Consider the following 23836-nt stretch of genomic DNA (forward strand, 5'->3'; position numbering starts at 1 on the left):
CCAGTCCAGACCCAGACGTCAGCCCCTCTCCAGGTTCGGGGTCTCCCACACCAGGGTCCAGACAGGGCTTGGAGTATAGTGGGAGGAAGGAGAGGGGAAGCAGCACGCCGAGGTCCAGACCAGACCAGGGGCGCAACAGGGAGGAGGAGAATAGGTGGTGGTCACGCCCGGATCCGCCTCCGAGGCGGAATGCCCACCCGACCCTTACCCTGTTAAGTAAAGGTTGTGCGGTCGGAGTCCGCACCTTTGGGGGGGGGGGGGGTTGGGGGTACTGTCACGCCCTGACTCTGGGGACTCTTATTTGTTGAGTCAGGGTGTGTATTTTCTATGTGGTGATTGTCTATGTTGAATATTCTAGTATGTGTATTTCTATGTTGGCCGGTGTGGTTCCCAATCAGAGGCAGCTGTCGCTCGTTGTCTCTTATTGGGGACCATACTTAGGCAGCCTATTGGCACTAGTGGGTTGTGGGATCTTGTTCCGTGTTAGGTATGTTGTTTGTGTACCTTGGACTTCACGTTTCGTTTGTTGTTTTGTAGTTGTTTATTTGGTTCTAATAAACATGTATGCATATCACGCTGCGCCTTGGTCTGACCCGTTCATGAACGATCGTGACAAGAACTGAAAAAGCGTGTGAGCAAGGAGGCCTAAAAACCTGACTCAGTTACACCAGCTCTGTCAGGAGGAATGGGCCAAAATTCACACAACTTATTGTGGGAAGCTTGTGGAAGGCTAGCCGAAATGTTTGACCCAAGTTAAACAATTTAAAGGCAATGCTACCAAATACTAATTGAGTGTATGTAAACTTCTGACCCACTGGGAATGTGATGAAAGAAATAAAAGCTGAAAGAAATAATTCTCTCTACTATTATTACACATTCTTAAAATAAAGTGGTGATCCTAACTGACCTAAGACAGGGAATTTTTACAAGGATTAAATGTCAGGAATTGTGAAAAACTGAGTTTAAATGTATTTGGCTAAGGTGTATGTACAATTCCGACTTCAACTGTACGTACGTACGTACGTACACACACACACACACACACACACACACACACACACACACACACACACACACACACACACACACACACACACACACACACACACACACACACACACACACACACACACACACACACACACACACACACACACACACACACACACAGTACCAGTCAAAAGTTTGGACACTCCTACTCATTCAAGGGTTTTCCTTTATTTTTGCTATTTTCTACATTGTAGAATAATAGTGAACACATCAAAACTATGAAATAACACATATGGAATGATGAATGATGAAACAGTGTTAAACAAATCAAAATATATTTATATTTGAGATTCTTCAAAGTGGCCACCCTTTGCCTTGATGACAGCTTTGCACACTCTTGGCAATCTCTCAACCAGCTTCACCTGGAATGCTTTTCCAACAGTCTTGAAGGAGTTACCACATATGCTGAGCACTTGTTAGCTGCTTTTCCTTCACTCTGCGGTCCAACTCATCCCAACCAACTCAATTGGGTTGAGGTCGGTGATTGTGGAGGCCAGGTCATCTGATGCAGCACTCCATCACGCTCCTTCTTGGTCAAATAGCCCTTACACAGCCTGGAGGTGTGTTTTGGGTCATTGTCCTGTTGAAAAACAAATGATAGTCCCACTAAGCACACATGCAGAGATCCGTTCACCTACTCTGCGTCTCACAAAGATACAGCGGTTGGAACCAGAAATCTCAAATTTGGACTCATCAGACCAAAGGACAGATTTCCACCGGTCTAATGTCCATTGCTCGTGTTTCTTGGCCCAAGCAAGTCTCTTCTACTTATTGGTGTCCTTTAGTAGTGGTTTCTTTGCAGCAATTCGACCATGCAGTCTCCTCTGAACAGGTGATGTTGAGATGTGTCTGTTACTTGAACTCTGTGAAGCATTTATTTGGGCTGCAATCTCTAGTGCAGTTAACTCTAATGAACGTATCCTCTGCAGCAGAGGTAACTCTCGGTCTTCCTTTCCTGTGGCGGTCCTCATGAGAGCCAGTTTCATCATAGTGCTTGATGATTTTTGCGACTGCACTTGAAGAAACTTTCAAAGTTCTTGACATTTTCCGGATTGACTGACCTTCATGTCTTAAAGTTATGATGGACTGTTGTTTCTCTTTGCTTATTTGAGCTGTTCTTGCCATAATATGGACTTGGTCTTTTACCAAATTATCTTCTGTATACCAACCCTACCTTGTCACAACACAACTGATTGGCTCAAACGCATTAAATTCCACAAAATAACTTTTAACAAGGCACACCTGTTAATTGAAATGCATTCCAGGTGACTATCTCATGAAGCTGGTTGAGAGAATGCCAAGAGTGTGCAAAGCTGCCATCAAGGCAAAGTGTGGCTACTTTGAAGAATCTCAAATATATTTAGACTTGTTTAACACATGATTCCATATGTGTTATTTCATAGTTTTGATGTCTTCACTATTATTCTACAATGTAGAAAATAGCAAAAATAAAGAAAAACCTTTGAATGAGTAGGTGTCCAAACTTTTGACTGGTACTGTATGTATGTATGTATGTATGTATGTATGTATGTATATATGTATATATATGTGTGTGTATATATATATATATATATATATATATATATATATATATATATATATATATATATATATATATATATATATATAAATAACCGCGGACCACCTGCAGTACCTCATTTAACCCCCTGCAGTACCACTGAGAACCCCTGCTATAAAGTATAGAGTATGACATATGCTTATCGCTGATTTGTGAAGCATTTATGTAGTGCTTATGACACGTTTATGTATGCTCTATGAAGCCTTTATAAGTTGGACTTTGTTTGAAGTGGGACTATACATTCTGAGAAGAGTGTTTCTGGAGGAAAACACATCATACAGTAGGAGGACAGGAAGTGACATCATCATACCCTTGCGAGGGCCTCCTCCACGCTGATCATCTTCTCTTTCACCATCATCATCAGCTGGATACGCTCTTCATCACTCATAGTGATGTCACTGGCCACAAAACCTATGTCCTCGCCACCTGGTAAACAGAAGTATAGTAGCAGGGGAGGGGTTGGTTAGATACAGTGGGACAGATAAGATAGAAAGCCGCCGCCCCCCAGCACATCATGCCTGTGTGGGATCAAATCCCAGTTCCACCTCTAGTCTATACACTTTTTTTCATTTTAGTGCAATCCCTTTCAATAAACACATGGAAAATACAAAAGATGTGGTGGGACTGGGACACAGTTTCAGTGGAGTGGGACTGGGATTTCAGATGCGGTGGGACTAGGACACAGTTTCAGTGGAGTGGGACTGGGATTTCAGATGCAGTGGGACTAGAACAGTTTCAGTGGAGTGGGACTGGGATTTCAGATGCGGTGGGACTGGGACAGTTTCAGTGGAGTGGGACTAGGATTTCAGATGCGGTGGGACTAGAACACAGTTTCAGTGGAGTGGGACTGGGATTTACATTTTACATTTACATTTTAGTCATTTAGCAGACGCTCTTATCCAGAGCGACTTACAGGAGCAATTAGGGTTAAGTGCCTTGCTCAAGGGCACATTAACGTCATTTAGCAGACGCTCTTATCCAGAGCGACTACAAATTGGTGCATTCACCCTATAGCCAGTGGGATAACCACTTTACACTTTATTTCAGATGCGGTGGGACTGGGACAGTTTCAGTGGAGTGGGACTGGGATTTCAGATGCGGTGGGACTGGGACAGTTTCAGTGGACTGGGATTTCAGATGCGGTGGGACTGGGACACAGTTTCAGTGGAGTGGGACTGGGATTTCAGATGCGGTGGGACTAGGACAGTTTCAGTGGAGTGGGACTGGGATTTCAGATGTGGTGGGACTGGGACAGTTTCAGTGGAGTGGGACTAGGACAGTTTTCTGACTTGTGTGATCAGAAATATGTTGGGTAAAGAGAGAATATATCCAAAACAGAAACATACCTTTTGAGTTCTGCCGCATGACACCTTTCTGCGACTTCCGAAAGTTCTGCCAGAAAGACTTGTTTTTCTGTCTCATTTCATCCCATTTTCCTAAACAAGGACATACAGTAGGGTTGAATAAAATAGATGAAATCCACACTGCCCCATACAATGACTACCCCTAGCAAACTTTAAAAATATGTACACATTTTTTAAAGTTAAGCAAATGTAGTTATTCCAAAATGTAACATCAAATTGTAACTCAGAACAAAAGTGGCTAAATTAAATCTTCAAATGAGGTACTAGCTAATTTGTATTAACACACAATAACAACCATTAGTGTAGTATTTCAAGTAACTATACTTAACAAAAATATAAACACAACATGCAACAATTTCAACGATTTTACTGGAGATACAGTTCATACAAGGAAATCAGTCAATTGAAATAAATAAATTAGGCCCTAATCTTTAGATTTCACATGACTGGTCAGGGGTGCAGACATGGGTGGGCCTGGGAGGGCATAGTGCAGCCATGGGTGGGCCTGGGAGGGCATAGGCCACCCACTGGGAAGCCAGGCCCAGCCAATCAGAATGAGTTTTTCCCCACAAAAGGGCTTTATTACAGGCAGAAATACTCCTCAGTTTCATCAGCTGTCCGGGTGGCTGGTCTGAGACGATCCCGCAGGTTAAGAAGCCGGATGTGGAGGTCCTGGGCTGGCGTGGTTACACGTGGTCTGCGGTTGTGAGGCCGGTTGGACGTACTGGCAAATCCTCTAAAACGACGTTGGAGGCGGCTTATGGTAGAGAAATTAACATGCAATTCTCTAGCAACAGCTTTGGTGGATATTCCTGCAGTCAGCATGCCAATTGCACGCTCCCTCAAAACTTGACATCTGTGGCATTGTGTTGTGTGACAAAACTGCATATTTTAGAGTGGCCTTTTATTGTCCCCAGCACAAGGTGCACCTGTGTAATGATGACGCTGTTTAATCAGCTTCTTGATATGCCACACCTGTCAGGTCGATGGATTATATTTTTGTTCAGTATACCTTTACCTCGTAATACTTTAGACCGATCAAATTACAGAATTGATGAAAATAAATGTTTACTTACCCCCTGATCCATCATCAGATGATTTATGCATGGACAACCTACAAATCAACCAAGAATCAAAAACAAGAGATGGCACAAACAAAAAACAACCCAAGAAATAGAAGATGCAGAGTCTGGTCAGACAATCTCACCTGTTTTCCGATGCAATTTTCTTCATTGTACTGCTGCTATCCTACTGTTCCATCTTCGACGAAACACCCCTTTATCCATCCTGAGTTTTCTCTCCAAGAATTACAGATGAGTACTGTCCCTCACAAACATGCACGGTCCCCAACAAACCAAATGTGCACTGTCCCTCGTGCCACCGGACCAGGCCAGTATAGTGTTAATGGGGACCGTTCCCAGTGGTCAGTCCAGATGGGAAAACATCATGCTGCTAGTCAGAGCTGGTCTGGCTGCTGGACAGAGGTCAGATCACTGTGGCCATCTCAACAACAATAGGGGCTTTTCAAACCCTGACTGCAACACCACTGCTCCTCACGTGGCCTTGGTTTGTATCCCTCACCCTCTCCTACCCTCACCCTCTCTTTCCCCTTGACTCTCTCCTCTGACATCAGCTGATCGTTGTTGCTGATGCTAGCGACTATCATCCCCCACTGGACACAGTTCTACAGGTGGCCACAAGGGGGCGCCCTGCCTAGTCACTGCCTGCCCAAAACTCTACAATCTTTCCTTCCGCATGGTTAGTAGTAATCAAGGCTTGTGTTCTTCTGAAGGGAACCAACTCTCAGAGGTGGCAACCCAAGACCAGCATATTGTATGAAGTCATGTTACTTTGAGGTGACTTAGGCTTGATTTTAGAGCACACTAACAGGAGGTACTACTTCTACAATTGTTTTATACTGGACAATGATAAAGCTACGGTGTAACTAGCCAAGTAAACAAACCTAAATCTGGCGTCGCCGACACCCCGCTGACTCAGTGTATAGGACCATGTTTACTCATGACCCAGATTACTCCTTTCCTCCCTCCTTTCTCTCTCTTATTCTCCTGTGTTTACAATATGACCATCCATCCTTCCAAACTCACAATACTGGTAATTAGAGGAAGTGTTGTGTTGGTAGACTAGTAGAGGAAGTGTTGTGTTGGTAGACTAGTAGAGGAAGTGTTGTGTTGGTAGACTAGTAGAGGAAGTGTTGTGTTGGTAGACTAGTAGAGGAAGTGTTGTGTTGGTAGACTAGTAGAGGAAGTGTTGTGTTGGTAGACTAGTAGAGGAAGTGTTGTGTTGGTAGACTAGTAGAGGAAGTCTTGTGTTGGTAGACTAGTAGAGGAAGTGTTGTGTTGGTAGACTAGTAGAGGAAGTGTTGTGTTGGTAGACTAGTAGAGGAAGTGTTGTGTTGGTAGACTAGTAGAGGAAGTGTTGTGTTGGTAGACTAGTAGAGGAAGTGTTGTGTTGGTAGACTAGTAGAGGAAGTGTTGTGTTGGTAGACTAGTAGAGGAAGTGTTGTGTTGGTAGACTAGTAGAGGAAGTGTTGTGTTGGTAGACTAGTAGAGGAAGTGTTGTGTTGGTAGACTAGTAGAGGAAGTGTTGTGTTGGTAGACTAGTAGAGGAAGTGTTGTGTTGGTAGACTAGTAGAGGAAGTGTTGTGTTGGTAGACTAGTAGAGGAATTGTTGTGTTGGTAGACTAGTAGAGGAAGTGTTCAATTGGTAGACTATTAGAGGAAGTGTTCAATTGGTTTACTATTAGAGGAAGTGTTCTGTTGGTAGACTAGTAGAGGAAGTGTTCTGTTGGTAGACTAGTAGAGGAAGTGTTCTGTTGGTAGACTAGTAGAGGAAGTGTTCTGTTGGTTTACTAGTAGAGGAATTGTTCTGTTGGTAGACTAGTAGAGGAATTGTTCTGTTGGTAGACTAGTAGAGGAAGTGTTCTGTTGGTAGACTAGTAGAGGAAGTGTTCTGTTGGTAGACTAGTAGAGGAAGTGTTCTGTTGGTTTACTAGTAGAGGAATTGTTCTGTTGGTAGACTAGTAAAGGAATTGTTCTGTTGGTAGACTATTAGAGGAAGTGTTCTGTTGGTAGACTAGTAAAGGAAGTGTTCTGTTGGTAGACTAGTAGAGGAAGTGTTCTGTTGGTAGACTAGTAGAGGAAGTGTTCTGTTGGTAGACTAGTAGAGGAAGTGTTCTGTTGGTAGACTAGTAGAGGAAGTGTTCTGTTGGTAGACTAGTAGAAGAAGTGTTCTGTTGGTAGACTAGTAGAGGAAGTGTTCTGTTGGTAGACTAGTAGAGGAAGTGTTCTGTTGGTAGACTAGTAGAGGAAGTGTTCTGTTGGTAGACTAGTAGAGGAAGTGTTCTGTTGGTAGACTAGTAGAAGAAGTGTTCTGTTGGTAGACTAGTAGAGGAAGTGTTCTGTTGGTAGACTAGTAGAGGAAGTGTTCTGTTGGTAGACTAGTAGAGGAAGTGTTCTGTTGGTAGACTATTAGAGGAAGTGTTCAATTGGTTTACTAGTAGAGGAAGTGTTCTGTTGGTAGACTAGTAGAGGAAGTGTTCTGTTGGTAGACTATTAGAGGAAGTGTTCAATTGGTTTACTAGTAGAGGAAGTGTTCTGTTGGTAGACTAGTAGAGGAAGTGTTCTGTTGGTAGACTAGTAGAGTAATTGTTCTGTTGGTTTACTAGTAGAGGAATTGTTCTGTTGGTAGACTAGTAAAGGAATTGTTCTGTTGGTAGACTAGTAAATTAATTGTTCTGTTGGTAGACTAGTAGAGGAAGTGTTCTGTTGGTAGACTATTAGAAGAAGTGTTCTGTTGGTTTACTAGTAGAGGAAGTGTTCTATTGTTTACTAGTAGAGGAAGTGTTCTGTTGGTAGATGAGTAGAGGAAGTGTTCTATTGGTTACTAGTAGAGGAATTGTTCTGTTGGTAGACTAGTAGAGGAAGTGTTCTGTTGGTAGACTATTAGAGGAAGTGTTCTGTTGGTAGACTATTAGAGGAGGTGTTCTGTTGGTAGACTATTAGAGGAAGTGTTCTGTTGGTAGACTAGTAGAGGAAGTGTTCTGTTGGTAGACTATTAGAGGAAGTGTTCTGTTGGTAGACTAGTAGAGGAAGTGTTCTGTTGGTAGACTATTAGAGGAAGTGTTCTGTTGGTAGACTATTAGAGGAAGTGTTCTGTTGGTAGACTATTAGAGGAAGTGTTCTGTTGGTAGACTAGTAGAGGAAGTGTTCTGTTGGTAGACTAGTAGAGGAAGTGTTCTGTTGGTAGACTATTAGAGGAAGTGTTCTGTTGGTAGACTAGTAGAGGAAGTGTTCTGTTGGTAGACTAGTAGAGGAAGTGTTCTGTTGGTAGACTAGTAGAGGAATTGATCTGGTGGTAGACTAGTAGAGGAAGTGTTCTGTTGGTAGACTAGTAGAGGAAGTGTTCTGTTGGTAGACTAGTAGAGGAATTGATCTGGTGGTAGACTAGTAAAGGAACACTTCATAAAAGTGACAGGCGGCCATCAGCCAAAGTGTGAAACACGTTTCCTCATGCATCCCAAATGGCACTCTATTCCCTACATTGCCCTATGGGACCTGGTCAAAAGTAGTGCACTAAATAAGGAATAGGGTGCCATTTGAGACGCAACCTTGGAGAAGATGTATGGAAGTGCTACGACTGTCCCACTGACTGTCCTGTCCGACCTAACCCCAGGAGTTCAACAATTTATAGTTAAGCAATAAGGTATGAGGGGATGTGGTATATGGCCAATATACCATGGCTAAGGGCTGTTCTTATGCACGACGCAACGCAGAGTGCCTGGATACAGCCCTTAGCCGTGGTATACTGGCAATATACCATAAACCCCCGAGATGCCTTATTGCTATTATAAATTGGTTACCAACGTAATAAAAAAATACATGTTTTGTCATACCCATGGTATACGGTCTGATATACCACGGCTTTCAGCCAAATCAGCATTCAGGGCTCGACCCACCCAGTTTATAAAAAGATAACTAATTTCACTAGGACAAGAAGACAATGTACGGAAGTGCTATGACTGTCCTACTTCCAACAACTGATAAGCAACACAAATGTAACTACATATAAAGGACGTCACATTCCACTCCACACAAAGGGGAGACCATGCCGGTGATAGATCTAGAATAAGAACAGTTTGAGTGTTATATACAGCATCTCTATGGTCTTACCTTCTCTCAGTCTCAGGAGTGGACACGGCGTTACTGCAACTCAGCCCTAGCGACTCCTGTAGAGAACAGAACACTGCACTCAGACATGCAGCCAATGGAAACTGACAAACACAGGGGAACCACATTCTAGCGCACAGACAGGCATGTTGGTTTGGAACTCCTAATGTGCATCTCATTGGCCACAAAAGGCGACAGTACACATTCCTCAGTCTAATTCTTTTAACCTTTTTTTCCGCCAGACGCATACTATAACAGCATGCATTACAACTCACAAGGCCACAGTCTCCATTATAGACAGTGAAACGTGACTTTGTAGCATTAAAACATCTCTCCTTGAGACCACAATGACAGAGCAGTGTCCTGACTCATACAGTGCATTAGGAAAGTATTCAGACCCTTTGACTTTCTAAAATTGATTAAATTAATTTGCCTCAATCTACACACAATACCCCATAATGACAAAGCGAAAAAAGGTTTTTAGATTTTTTTTGCAAGTGTATTAAAAATAAAACACTTTATTTACATAAGTACTCAGACCCTTTGCTATGCGACTCGAAAATTGAGCTCAGGTGCATCCTGTATCCATTTATCATCCTTGAGATGTTTCCACAACTTGGAGTCCACCTGTGGTAAATTCAATTGATTGGACATGATTTGGAAAGGCACACACCTGTAGAGCTCTGAGACAGGATTGTGTCGAGGCACAGATCTGGGGAAGGGAACCAAAAAATGTCTGCAGCATTGAAGGTCCCCAAGAACACAGTGGCCTCCATTCTTAAATGGATGAAGTTTGGAACCACCAAGACTCTTCCTAGAGCTGGCCGCCCGGCCAAACTGAGCAATCGGGGGAGAAGGGCCTTGGTCAGGGAGGTGACCAAGACTCAATGGTCACTCTGACAGAGCTCCAGACTTCCTCTGTGGAGATGGGAGAACCTTCCAGAAGGACAACCATCTCTGCAGCATTCCACCAATCAGGCCTTCATGGTAGAGTGGCCAGACGGAAGCCACTCCTCAGTAAAAGGCACATGACAGCCCGTTTGGAGTTTACCAAAAGGAACCTAAAGGACTCTCAGACCATGAGAAACAAGATTATCTGGTCTGATGAAACCAAGATTGAACTCTTTGGGCTGAATGCCAAGCGTCACGTCTGGAGGAAACCTGGCACCATTCCTACGGTGAAGCATGGTGGTGGCAGCATCATGCTGTGGGGATGTTTTTCAGTGGCAGGGACTGGGAGATTAGTCAGGATCGAGGGAAAGATGAACGGAGCAAAGTAGAGAGATAGTTGATGAAAACCTGCTCCAGAGCGCTCAGGACCTCAGACTGGGGCGAAGGTTCACCTTACAACAGGACAACAACCCTAAGCACACAGCCAAGACAACGCAGGATGTCCTTGAGTGATACTGAGTAGGGTCAGAGTTATTTTTAATACATTTGCAAAAGTTTCTAAAAACCTGTAGAGGAAGTGTTCTTTGATGAGGCAAAAAAAACAATTCAATCCATTTTAGAATAAGGCTGTAACGTAACAAAATGCAGAAAACGTGAAGGGGTCTGAATACTTTCTGAATGCACCGTAGCTGCTCTATGATGTCTGTTATTCAGGATCGGAGCTGAGGGAATCCGTCCTCCCAGAGAGTAAATATACAATCGGGGAGGAGCGTGTCTGTGTGTATGTGTGTGAGGGAGAACTCACTCACCTGGATCTGAGAGCGAAGCTGCAGTGATGTTGGGACTAAGTCAACCTTTTCCTGAAAGCCCAGAAGGCACAAGTGGAGCAGTAAGGAATAGAACTATATTCAGAACCGTCACACACTGTACTGATGTTAAATAATGATGAAGGACGACGTCTGATTTGTAAAATTGCAACCGTTAAGTTATACCTAATGAGTAGAATATTATTTACCATCTCTGATTCTGCATCTTGTACAACCTTCCGTTTCCTAATCTCCTCCATTCTGTCTTGGACGTCAGTGAGAGAGGTGCTGTAATAGTCTGAGTACTCCTGAGCCAAGTCCTCAAAGGTTCCCAACGAGCCATCCTAGAAGAGAAGACATGGTCCGTAAGAACAGAGAGGAAGAACTACCTCATCACATAGTAAGGATCTACATGTCACAAAGCAATAGAGAGCTGGCATGAGCCATCACGTCACAGACCCACATCCGGCGCATAGTACAACAGGAAAACAGTAGACAAGTAAACTGACCATTGTTTTACGACATCAGCATCAGAAGCCTTAGGAATGTGCAGTGGTAGAGAACCGGGGGAGTGTGTGTGACCAGGGGCCAGAAAGACTGGTGTGTATGCGTGTGAGCTACTGTCCCTCCCTCTCCCCAGTAACCCGACGCCTACACACTCTCCTGACCTCCTCAGCGGTGACCCCCAGAAGCGTAGAGGTGAGAGAGGCATCGTATGTACAGTCGTCTTTGACCTCACCACTGTCAACAGGATCAACTTGAGAAGTTGTGGTTCAAGTACACAGCTCATTGTACCATAAATGAACAGGAAGACTAGTGAGATGGCCTTTTCCCTCAACAGAAACCCAGGATCTAAAGACCTACAGGACCCTGCAGAGACGTCCTACTATTGTGTTCTTTAGTGCCCTTTGTTGTGTGGACAGAAGAAAATGTAAAGATGGACTTTTGCAGACATCTCCTGCAAATGTCTTCAAAGTATTGCTGCTGATTTTCATATCCCAAACTGGATTTATAAAATAAATAACAGTGATATCTGTTCTCTGTCCCACAGAGCCAGGCTGATACCATTTACTCTACAAAACCTGCTTCTCTCTTTGAAATCTGATTTGACATTGTACTCTTCCTTTAATGTTTACATGACAGGGACTAGGGTGAGGGCTTCATGGATATAGACTATGCTGCTGAATCACATTTTGATATCCCCATATCAGTACTGGTATGGGGATACTCAGATTTTTTTGCAGAGCTCGCTGGAGAACATGTTTAGTCACCGTTTTTCTTCCAAAGAGAAAATAGTGATATGACACACTGGCCAGATCAGCTGTAACCTTGAGCTTCTCACTGATAAGCAGTTTGTGCTAAAGAAGAATGTCTGAATCAGTGAAATTAAACACCAGGGAGGCATCCCCAAATGGCACCCTGTTCCCTTTATAGTGCACTACTTTTGACTAGGGCCCATAGGACTCTGATCAAAAGTCGTACACTATAGGGAAACAGGGTGCCATTTGGGATGCCTCTCTGGTGTTTAATTTCACTGATTCAGACATTCTTCTTCAATATTTCATATAATTATTTTCTCTTTACAAGAAACAGTGACTAAACATGGTCTCCAGCTTGCTCTGCAAAAAATCTGAGGAATGCAAAGCTGACAATCAGCTGCTGTTACATACCACTGTGTGTGTGTGCTACAGTATTAAACTATACTGAACAAAAATATAAAAACGCAACATACAACAATTTCAGAGACTTTACTGAGTTACAGTTCATATAAGGAAAACAGTCAATTGAAATAAGTAAATTAGGCCCTAATCTATGGATTTCACATGACTGGGCAGGAGCACCCCACTGGGCAGGGGAGCAGACATGGGTTGGCATAGAACCAACCACTGGGGAGCCAGGCCCAGCCAATCAAAAATGGTGTTTTCCCCACAAAAGGGCTTTATTACAGACCTAAATAATGCTCAGTTTCATCAGCTGTTCGGGTGGCTGGTCTCAGACGATCCCGCAGGTGAATAAGCCGGATGTGGAGGTCCTGGGCTGGCGTGGTTACACGTGGTCTGCGGTTGTGAGGCCTGTTTGACGTACTGCCAAATGTTCTAAAATGACGTTGGAGGCGGCTTATGGTAGAGAAATTAACATTAAATTCTCTGACAACAGCTCTGGTGGACATTCCTGCAGTGGCATTGTGTTTTGTGACAAAACTGCACATTTTAGAGTGGGCTTTTATTGTCCCCAGCACAAGATGCACCTGTGTAATGATAATGCTGTTTAATCAGCTTCTTGATATGCCACACTTGTCAGGTGGATGGATTATCTTGGCAAAGGAGAAATGCTCACTAACAGGAATGTTTTGACACATTCTTACATTACACGACAGGGTTGTTGTGAGCACTAATGGGGCTGTTAATGTCATCAGCCAGAACAGAGCAATATATGCTATACTCCAACTGCCACAAAGCATGCAGACAACATCAATATTAAATCTGTTATTATGAATAATTTAAAAAGGGTATTCATCCCTCACACTACTCCTTTGTGTGGATGTAAATGTGTCTGCACTCTGCCCAACCTTAGCTCTCTAAACTGTCAGAAATGATTAATATATTATGTTATAATTAATTTAAAAGGGGGATCTAAAGGGGTATGTATTCTAATGTCTTTTCCCCAAACAATCCTGAGTTGTAACCAGCAACTGTAGGCTCACTGGTCTCCTTCTTGTGGTATGATACTAACCCTTACTCTCGTGGTATGATACTAACCCTAACTCTCGTGGTATGATACTGTGACTGACTGGCTCAACTGTCCAGAAAAAAGAACCATTCATTCATTTGGTTAAATGACATAATGCCCTGAGGTCAGAAACAGTCAAATCTAGCTGCTTGGCTGCATGTGTCCCAAATGCACCCTATTCCCTATGAAGTGCATTACTTTTCACCAGGGCCCTTTGACCAGGGCCCATTGGGCTCTGGTCAAAAGTAGTGCACTATATAGGGAATAGGGTGCATGTTCTTTTCATTCGTCGAGTTGAGAAATGAATGAATGAATGAATGATCTAGGCTGTTGTCCAGTGAGAGGCATGGCACTGTCAGGCCACAGACCGATCGCCACTGCGTGCTTCTTATAAACAGTCCATTGTGGTGTGACCACATGATATCTCATGCCCCCCAGCGCTTACTTTGCATGGTATGCGTGTTTCTGTTCAAAACAACATATCCTACGTCATCGTAGCTGCTATGAAAAATAGCCGTCTTTAATGTCTTCACTTCTATGAAAAATATATTCTTACACATCTTACATTATGCTCGTGAATGTAATGGTCATAGTTATATTCCCCATCCAAGATCCTGTGGTCCTCTGTAGCTCAGCTGGTAGAGCACGGCGCTTGTAACGCCAAGGTAGTGGGTTCGATCCCCGGGACCACCCATACACAAAAATGTATGCACGCACGACTGTAAGTCGCTTTGGATAAAAGCGTCTGATAAATGGCATATTATTATTATTATTATCCTGCTTAATACTTTATTCTGTATCCAACCGTCTGATGCTTGTCAGTCAGAGTAGAGGGAAAACCTGGCACTTCTGCTACAGTATGACCCTCAGACAAACAGTAGGCAGCACAGATGGGTTGCAGATGCCCTGTGCATTTCCTGACATGGGGAATCTCCATTGAAACTACTGAACAATAGCATCAGGGCTTCCTTATATCTCTAAACTCTCCCTCTATAAGCAGTAACTGAGGCAGCCCTCTGTAACGGGTCTCATCAGATCAAAGGAGAAAAGGACAGTGTTGGTGTCACGTTACCAGTTCGCAATGATTGGATCCGGAAGGTCTCTGAAGACAAAATATCTTCCTTGTCTCGTGTCCTGAGGCCGTGGTATGGTGATCAGAGATCTGTCTTATGGTGCTCCTTTCAGAAACAACGCTACAGTGGATACCTCACCTGACCCCTTGTGGTTGTGAGTCTGGCTTTGCTTCAGATGAAGCATCGCATATAAAAAGGTCAAATATAGGCTTGGGCGGTATCCAGATGTTCTTATTGTCGTACCATCCTCTCATCCCGGGATTTACGCCATTACCGGTTTAGTACACACGGGGGCAGAAATGTACACCAAAAAACACAGAAAAGCCCATTGGGTGTCTATTACCAGAATGCTAACAAAATTTGCACAAGTTATAGAGAATTTACATCTACGTATGTAGGAGCTACTGAATGTCATTTTTGGTGCGTTTGGACATTTACAAGCGAATGTTAACGAGAGACATTGTGCAAATGAACATAGTTTTGACGCATGCTTGTCTGAAGGAAGAACAGCACTGGCTCTGGGGCAGCATGTGTACACGCTGTGTCTGTGTGGAGTCTGGAGTCGCTAGGGCAACGGGCCTACCTGCTCTGCCCGAGAACAGAGAGGAAAAAAACACACCAACAGCAAGATAACAGTGGCAGCTGTACGGTGAGCTCATCCAATGGGCTTTGACTTATCAAACACGGCAATAAGCTAACACAATATGATGCCCCGTCATCTTATTCATTCAGCCACTTAGATAACTAGCAAGTTAAGGCATAAAATGCCTAATAAATATCTTGCTGCGTTTTGTAAAAGTAGATCTAAAATGCTTCTTGTAATTTCTGCTCGGCATCAGACTAAATGTGCTTCAGTTGCACTTCTCCACTGGGATGAGAATTCACCAAGGGGCATTCTATAAGCAGACAGCGCTCTGACTGACGTGTAGCTCCTTTTCGCGGTCTAGCCAGCGTTCTCTGGTAAAATGCAAGATTAACTTTAAGCAAAACATTAGGAAATGTAGCTGGCTATATTCTTTCTATGATAAACATTAGAAATATGAAGCCATGCATGCACCGCAAAAAAAAAAGACCTTGGTTTTCCATTGTTGTCATCTGATGAAAATGAAGCTATTTTCTGCCGAGTGTGTTCTGTGAAGGAAAACTATAGTTGCACGTCCCTGATCACTATAGAAGCAAACAAACACTGTTGACTTTCAATATAAAGTCAATATACGCGACCCCTGTCAATACACAGCTGGACTCACCTGCTCCTGCTTTATCCTGTTGTGCCTTTTACAAACAAACACACGTGACTGGATCAACTGTTCTGGGGAACTACAGTAAGCTTCAGAATGTAAAATAATGTGATAGGTGAAATGAAGAAAGCGATATGCTTCATGCCCTAACGTATTGCACAAGTTGACTGCAGATATTTACTTAAAAAGTAGCTACAAATATTAAAATGTATTGAAAAACTTCATAGAAATAGTTAACGGTATTGACAGTATTGAAAAACCATACCGTGGCCATTTCCAAATATCCCGGTATACAGTACGGTATACTGCCAAAAGCTAGTCAAATAGGGGGTGCTTATATTTGTCCTGTTTCACATATGTACAAAACTGTTTCACACATGTACAATCTCTTAATCTGTACAATTATGGCGAAATGGAAATGTGTTTTTTTGCATATCCCACTCCTCCTGAGACACCCTCAGAGAGTGGTCATGGCCAGGGATCAGCCATTATTGATAGCGACCCTGGAGAAATTAGGGTTAAGTGCCTTGCTCAAGGGCAGGGATTGAACAAGCAACCTTTCCGTTACTGGCCCAACGCTAACCACTAGGCTACCTGCCGCCAATATAGAGATACAAATCCACATATCTCTTAGATCACGCCTCTATATCAATTCTAGTTTTGTGTCAATCATCTCAGCCTAATAAGAGTTAGCAAACACATAGGCCTAGCCTTCTCATTCACATGTTCACTCCTCCACCCATTCATTCATTTGGCCAACTATCAACCATTCAACAGACACTCATTATGTGCAACAGGTGTGCTACAGTACATATCCCTTCATGTCATGTATCGACACAGTCTAATAACAGGGGACTGGGTCATATCATACATCATAGCTATCATGTCCATCACAACAATCCCTTAGCAGGGTCACACTCCCCACACACAGCTTGGTGAAACAGGACGACACTAAGGGAAGGAACCACAGACACAGCAAATAAAAGCTGATCCAATTATTATGATCAAACTTCTCCGCAGCCACAAAAGAGGTCTGTCATTACAGAACAACGTCTTTCATCCTATGAAAGACGGCTAATGTCAGCAAACCAACACTAAACTAACGGGCATTATTCTACTAGATCCTCCCGTTGAGTGTGAGACAGAGTAACGGGAAAAGTAAAGAGATCCTTTACTATTCTCACCACGAGTTGGCAGCCTGTATCTTATGTCCTCCACTCGACAGCTGGAACGACAGTCCGGTTCTTCTTTGTCTTTTTGAACTTGACTGAGTTACTCTTCAGAACAATACAACTCAAACTCAAAAGGAGGAGTGTCCAGCAAACAGAAATAAAGCCAGGGCTGTGTGAGGGTGGGGCTGCGTGTGACGGGCTGCAAGGACAGCTCACTACCACACACACACTGACTCACTGTTAATTCACTAGATAACATAAACCACTCTCTGCTTAGCGTTAGGATGTCTGTGGTGTGTGTGTGTGTGTGTGTGTGTGTGTGTGTGTGTGTGTGTGTGTGTGTGTGTGTGTGTGTGTGTGTGTGGATAACACGCTGTTTCACAAGTTTGGTTAAGGAATTTATACCACAAATAGGTGACGCTCAATGAGTATGGTGCAAAATGAACTTAGAAACAGAAGGGGCAAGGTTTAGTGACGATCATTCAGCCCAACGTCTCACCGACCACCAGCAGAGGGCAGCAAAAGGCAAGTTAACTAGCCCATCCATAGCTCCTCCCCTTCTTCACCCTCTGTTAACCAAGGAGACTGAGGGAATCCTAAAAGGTTCATTTATATAAAGTATTCTAACAAAAAACATACTATCCAAGATGACAAAGTATCCTATGTCTTCATAAGATCTTGGACAATCTATTCATGGTCAATATTTACAAAGGGTGGGCATCTGAACAGCCTCTGGTAAGAATCTCCCCAATCCTCCTAAAACAATCCTAATCAATTGAACGTCTACACGTAAACATAGTCCTATTTCCAGGTACAGAACAGTTTACTGTACTAATAAAATCACAACAGTAAGACTCGAGATTAACAGTATGATGCCCTTCCCCCTCATGGACTAAATACATTTTTTTGACATCCACAACAAAAATGCAGATCTTGGTCTGACCTTCTTTGACTGGCCCCAATATAAGCCTACTCGCCCTACTGTATGAGATTAAAGGTGGGGAAATCCTGTGTCTGTCTCCTAATATTAAACCCAGTGTCTCCAACGTACATCAGAGCTATGGCAGGGCAGCCAGGAACACAATCATTACCCCAGTGTCTCCAGCGTACAGCAGAGCTATGGCAGGGCAGCCAGGAACACAATCATTAGATCAGTGGCAGCGATTATAGTGCAGGGGCAGATGGGAGGTGGATGACTGAGTTAGATACACACTGCATACACCCTCACCCCCCACACACACAGGGCATGGCAGCTTGTGCCAGAAAGTGCAGTTTTCCCCCTGGCTATGCGGCACAGCCAGGGCTGGGTGTTACCTCAGTGCACCAGGGGACCGGGGATGGACAGGAGGAGGAGGTGGTGTGCTGTCTGTCTGGGTCTGCCAGTTCCTCCTGAATATGATCATAACAGACACAAAATCCTACACACACACACACACACACTGAGCGCTTGTTCAATCTGACCTTGCCTGGAATCACATTAACGGCATCCCTCTCCTCCCAAGATTATTATAATTGTGGTTTTATATTAAAGCTGCAATATGCAACTTTTTGGGTGGTCAGACCAAATTCACATAGAAATGTGTGTTATACTGTAGATCTGTCAATCTCATTGAAAGCAAGTCTAAGTGGTAGATCTGTTCTGTATGTGCTATTTCTATACTTCCCGTTCTTACATTTAAAATAAACTTTTACTATCGGTCTTGTAAAACAGTTTCAAAACAGCTGAAAATACAATATTTTAGGTTATGGAAAATACATTTCACAGCTGTTTAGATAGTACAATGATTCTCTACAAAATACTAGCTTGTTTTCTCCCATGCTGAAATTAGGCGAACTATTAGAATTTTAGCAACCAGGAAACATTTCTATTTCGTTTCTATATTTACTTTCAGTTTTAGTGTTAGGGACAGAAAGTAGCCTGTGTGTGGTAGGAGCCTTTTATATGTTATATAGGTTGTGTGTTTTTGGGGGATGTCACTTCTTGCCACTGGCAGGGAGGAGGGGGGCAGTAATGGAGGAGGGGGGCAGTAATGGGTGATGGGTCAGGGCATGTAGACGAAGATGCACGAAGTAAACAGTAGTAGTGGGTCAATTTCCTCAACAACCAGGAGTGTTGAAGCGCGAGGCTAAACTTCTGCTGTTTTGGTCCTATAGCTACCACGTTGTAGCAGCATGAAGCGCACCTGTGCAGATACTCTGTGATGACTGTGGGCGCGATCCTCTGCTCAGACGTCGCTGACACCTGCCAGATCTTACAACACCTAGATAGGTATTTTAGGTATCAGCTAACCACAACGTGGTGTTCCCCTGTTCAGATGTTGCAACAACCAATGGTTGGGTGCCACGTCATCAACAGGTTTGTTAATTATCTTATTTCAGTTTACAAAAATAGTTTATGATTAGTTTTGTTTTAGTTTCAGTTTACTGTAATAACCTTGGCTCTCACCCTCCTCTCTCCCTCTCCTCTCTTTCCACCCCCCCCCCCCATCTCTCATCCCCTCAGAGATACTGTTCTCTATATTGACCGACAATAGAGCAGCATTACCACACAGAAGAAACCAGTAGGCTAGTCCTTGTCATAATGTTGTCAGCGTAGAGCCGTGTGCCACTGATGCCCTCCCTGCATAGAGACTGTTGCTGTAAGGAAGAGGCTAAACTAAACCGATGAACCACATCAGAACACCCCACAGCGGGTGTCTGCTCACACATTTATTATGTAATATAAATTTCTTTAAAAGATCCACGGCTGAAACAGAACCGCGTTGAAAAGGATCTGAATGAAACTTTAAAAGAGGATGGGGAAAAAACTAACGCTGAACATTTCTCTACATCAGTAGGCTAACTCTGCCCTACCCCAGGGGATTGGGACATTGACCTTAAATCCATTAGCAGCGACTTACATAACAAGCTGACAAATGTCCCCCCCCCCCCCCCAAAAAAAAAAGATATCCAGACAAGAAGAGATCCCCTTTACAATTCAACAGCACTCAGAGATAGAGGGGGAGAGACAGACAGTGAGAGAGATGGAGAGACAGACACAGACAGACAGACAGACAGACAGACAGACAGACAGCAACCAAGAGCGAGTGATGAAAGACAAATGGCGAGAGAAAGAAAGAAAAGAAACAAGAGCGAGACAGACAGAAAGAAAGACGAAGATGTCGCCTTCTTGTAGCCATGAAGTGCTTTGAAAGGCTGGTCATGGCTCACAACACCATTATCCCAGAAACCCTAGACCCACTCCAATTTGCATACCGCCCCAACAGATCCACAGATGATGCAATCTCTATTGCACTCCACACTGCCCTTTCCCACCTGGACAAGAGGAACACCTACGGGAGAATGCTATTCATTGACTACAGCTCAGCGTTCAACAACATAGTGCCCTCAAAGCTCATCACTAAGCGAAGGATCCTGGGACTAAACACCTCCCTCTGCAACTGGATCCTGGACTTCCTGACGGGCCGCCCCCAGGTGGTAAGGGTAGGTAACAACACATCTGCCACGCTGATCCTCAACACGGGGGCCCCTCAGGGGTGCGTGCTCAGTCCCCTCTGTACTCCCTATTCACCCATGACTGCATGGCCAGGCACGACTCCAACACCATCATTAAGTTTGCCGACGACACAACAGTGGTAGGCCTGATCACCAACAATGATGAGACAGCCTATAAGGAGGTGGTCAGAGACCTGGCCGTGTGGTGCCAGGATAACAACCTCTCCCTCAACGTGACCAAGACAAAGGAGATGATTGTGGACTACAGGATAAAAAAGAGGACTGAGCACGCCCCCATTCTCATCGACGGGGCTGTAGTGGAACAGGTTGAGAGCTTCAAGTTCCTTGGTGTCCACATCACCAACTAACTATCATGGTCCTAACACACCAAGACAGTCGTGAAGAGGGCATGACAAAGCCTATTCCCCCTCAGGAGACTGAAAAGATTTGGCATGGGTCCTCAGATCCTCAAAAAGTTCTACAGCTGCACCATCGAGAGCATCCTGACTGGTTGCATCACCGCCTGGTATGGCAACTGCTCGGCCTCCGACTGCAAGGCACTGAAGAGGGTAGTGCGTCAAAGACTCCAGCCACCCTTGTCATAGACTGTTCTCTCTGCTACCGCACGGCAAGCGGTACCAGAGCACCAAGTCTAGGTCCAAAAGGCTTCTCAACAGCTTCTACCCCCAAGCCATAAGAGTCCTGAACAGCTAATCATGGCTACCCGGACTATTTGCACCCCCACCCCATCTTTTTACGCTGCTGCTACTCTGTTAATTATTTATGCATAGTCACTTTAACTCTACCCACATGTACATATTACCTCAACATCTGGTGCCCCCGCACATTGACTCTGCACCGGTACCCCCCTGTATATATAGCCTCCCTACTGTTATTTTATTTTACTTCTGCTCTTTTTTTTCTCAACACTTTTGTTGTTGTTTTATTTTACTTTTTTATTAAGAAATAAATACATTGTTGGTTAAGGGCTGTAAGCAAGCATTTCACGGTAATGTCTACACCTGTTGAATTCGGCGCATGTGGCAAATAAAATTTGATTTGATTTGAAAGAGAGGGGGTTCGTTTTCCCTCTGTATACTCTTTATGGTTGAGGAGCCTGTCTGGATTGTTCCTGGCCCCTGAAGCATGTTTAATTCAGAGATTCTGAAATAATTTCATCAGGCTTCATGCACTGGTAATTAACCCACATGGCATCTGCATCCCCAAATGGTACCCTAATCCCCATGTTGTGTACTACATTTGACCAGGGCCGATAGTGCACTATCTAGGGAATAGGGTGCCATTTGGGACACAGCCTGCGAGTGCATAGTGTACTACTACAGTGTTAATGTTAGTGTAACTGGAGCAGCCCAGTAACATCAACGTCACTACACTAGTCCACCTTGGGAGAGGCAAAGAAAGAGCTGCCTGGAGAGATAGGGGCAGATGTCAATCATGGAATAATATGCTAGCTTTTAGGACTGCTGAATGGAGTGGGGAAATGGACCAAAAATGTTCATGAAGATTCAATGAAACTTGCAATCAATTAATCAATTATCGCACTCTAAAACGTACAACATATTATACATTTGCTCCCTCTTGGTTGTAAAAAAATAATGTCTGATCCAGTTTTGTCACAAACGACCTGTGAAGCAGAAGCGGCGGATTGGACAGTGAGGAGACAGACAGGATGTTCACCTCTCTTAGAGGCTTTTATTTACAATATTAACCGGTGCAGGACGAATTGGCCAATAAACTTTGTACAGAAAATAACAAACAGGACGTTGACAAAGACTTGAATAAATCAAAGATATTCTCAGTATAAACTATTTCGGCAACAACTCTTTGCCTATAACAAAAAACTCTGGTGTAACTCTACTCTAGCTAACCTGTTACCTGCCCAGCCTGCTCTCCTCCCAGGCAAAAACCAACTGAGCACCTAGGTACTCTTTCCAGGAACTCCCTTCCGCTGGGAATGTTCCATCATGATAGCCCCAAAACACATTTCTACCATAAATGCCTAATTTCCCATGGACATGTATAATAAACAACAGTTTTACATAAACACACACACTTCAATAACTTGTACCGTAACACATCAGGTAGATTAAATATGATTATTCTCTAGCAACACTTTGATCGTTATTCTAATAATATATTTCACATTGCTAGAGTTTAAAAATAGCCAGCTTTATACACGGTAGAAACATGGTTAACAAGTTACATTGTTTTATTAACTGGCTTGCACAACAAAACACTCGACTTTGGCACCTTATGTCAAAGTATTGTTGGCAAGCGGAATGCGCGACTCTCTCCAACATTCTCTTTAGCTTCAGGATTCTTGGCTATACATTGAAGGAGATACAATAAAAGAGAGAGTCTTTCTCCAACCAATCATCTGTTTCAGTGTCACTGTCTATAAGTCACGGACATGCGTTCCATAACACCACCCCTCTGAAAGAGGTGTACCTCCCTTAAATATTGCAGTGTATATGGCAACTGTGTACAATTGTGTTTTATTTGATAGTTTCTGTTAGCTACCAGACTCAAGATATTGCTAATAAATCCTCCAAACGTTGGAATATGACTGACTGTTCCTCATCAAAACCTCACTTACATTTTAGAGCTATTAAAATGTGTGTTTGATACAAGCTGCACCATACTTAGAGGAACATGATTTATATAATTAATGACTAATTATTACATTTTCAATGCATTTCTGCTTAAATCCTTTTGGTTTAACCATTCTGCATTATTCAGGTTAAAGATGATTTTTTCATAACCTGGTCACTGAGTTAACTTATCCAGCTCTGTTGGAAACATTATGTTAATGTTTTCATCTTCGCTTTGATTTATTTATGTATGTGAAGCACTGTGCTGTCTGCACTGCCTTTTATTCTTTGAAATGTGCTACATAAATAACGTTTACATTGATTTGCTCATGGAAATATGAAATGGAATGCATCTCACTGAATCCTTCTTTGAGTCTCAAATCTCAACCAACACTAACTGGACACATAGCAGGAGACTGGTGTGGCGTCTGTGCATCGAGGTCACTGAACAAAAATCGACAGGGCTGTGAAACGTAGTCATGAGGGTGTTAAAACCAGTCCATGTGTGAGTCGCCCACACAGAGAGTAAGGCTAGCTATTGACTGAAATAATCAAATGGGATTCACGGTGCATATTCAATCGCTATAACAGTATTCTGTTCTCTTCTGCCATTATGGAATATTTCTCTGTATGGTGTTCT

At 43.4% G+C, this 23836-nt stretch overlaps 1 protein-coding gene across 2 annotated transcripts in view; it reads right to left on the bottom strand.

The window, feature by feature from the left end:
* The window catches only part of LOC311103075 (SAM and SH3 domain-containing protein 1-like), a 90183-nt gene that overhangs the window by 26428 nt on the left and 39919 nt on the right, over positions 1-23836 (bottom strand). For both annotated transcript variants that reach the window (XM_084144603.1, XM_084144602.1), the window contains exons 2-7: positions 11086-11220; positions 10880-10930; positions 9183-9238; positions 5070-5107; positions 3976-4065; positions 2940-3055 (exon numbers count right to left, since the gene is read on the bottom strand). In XM_084144603.1, the coding sequence (XP_084000729.1) occupies positions 2940-3055; positions 3976-4065; positions 5070-5107; positions 9183-9238; positions 10880-10930; positions 11086-11220 (486 nt within the window). The remainder of the gene's footprint in view (positions 1-2939; positions 3056-3975; positions 4066-5069; positions 5108-9182; positions 9239-10879; positions 10931-11085; positions 11221-23836) is intronic.

The sequence above is a fragment of the Coregonus lavaretus genome (assembly GCF_964263955.1).
Source record: "Coregonus lavaretus genome assembly, chromosome: 27".
NCBI lineage: Eukaryota > Metazoa > Chordata > Actinopteri > Salmoniformes > Salmonidae > Coregonus > Coregonus lavaretus.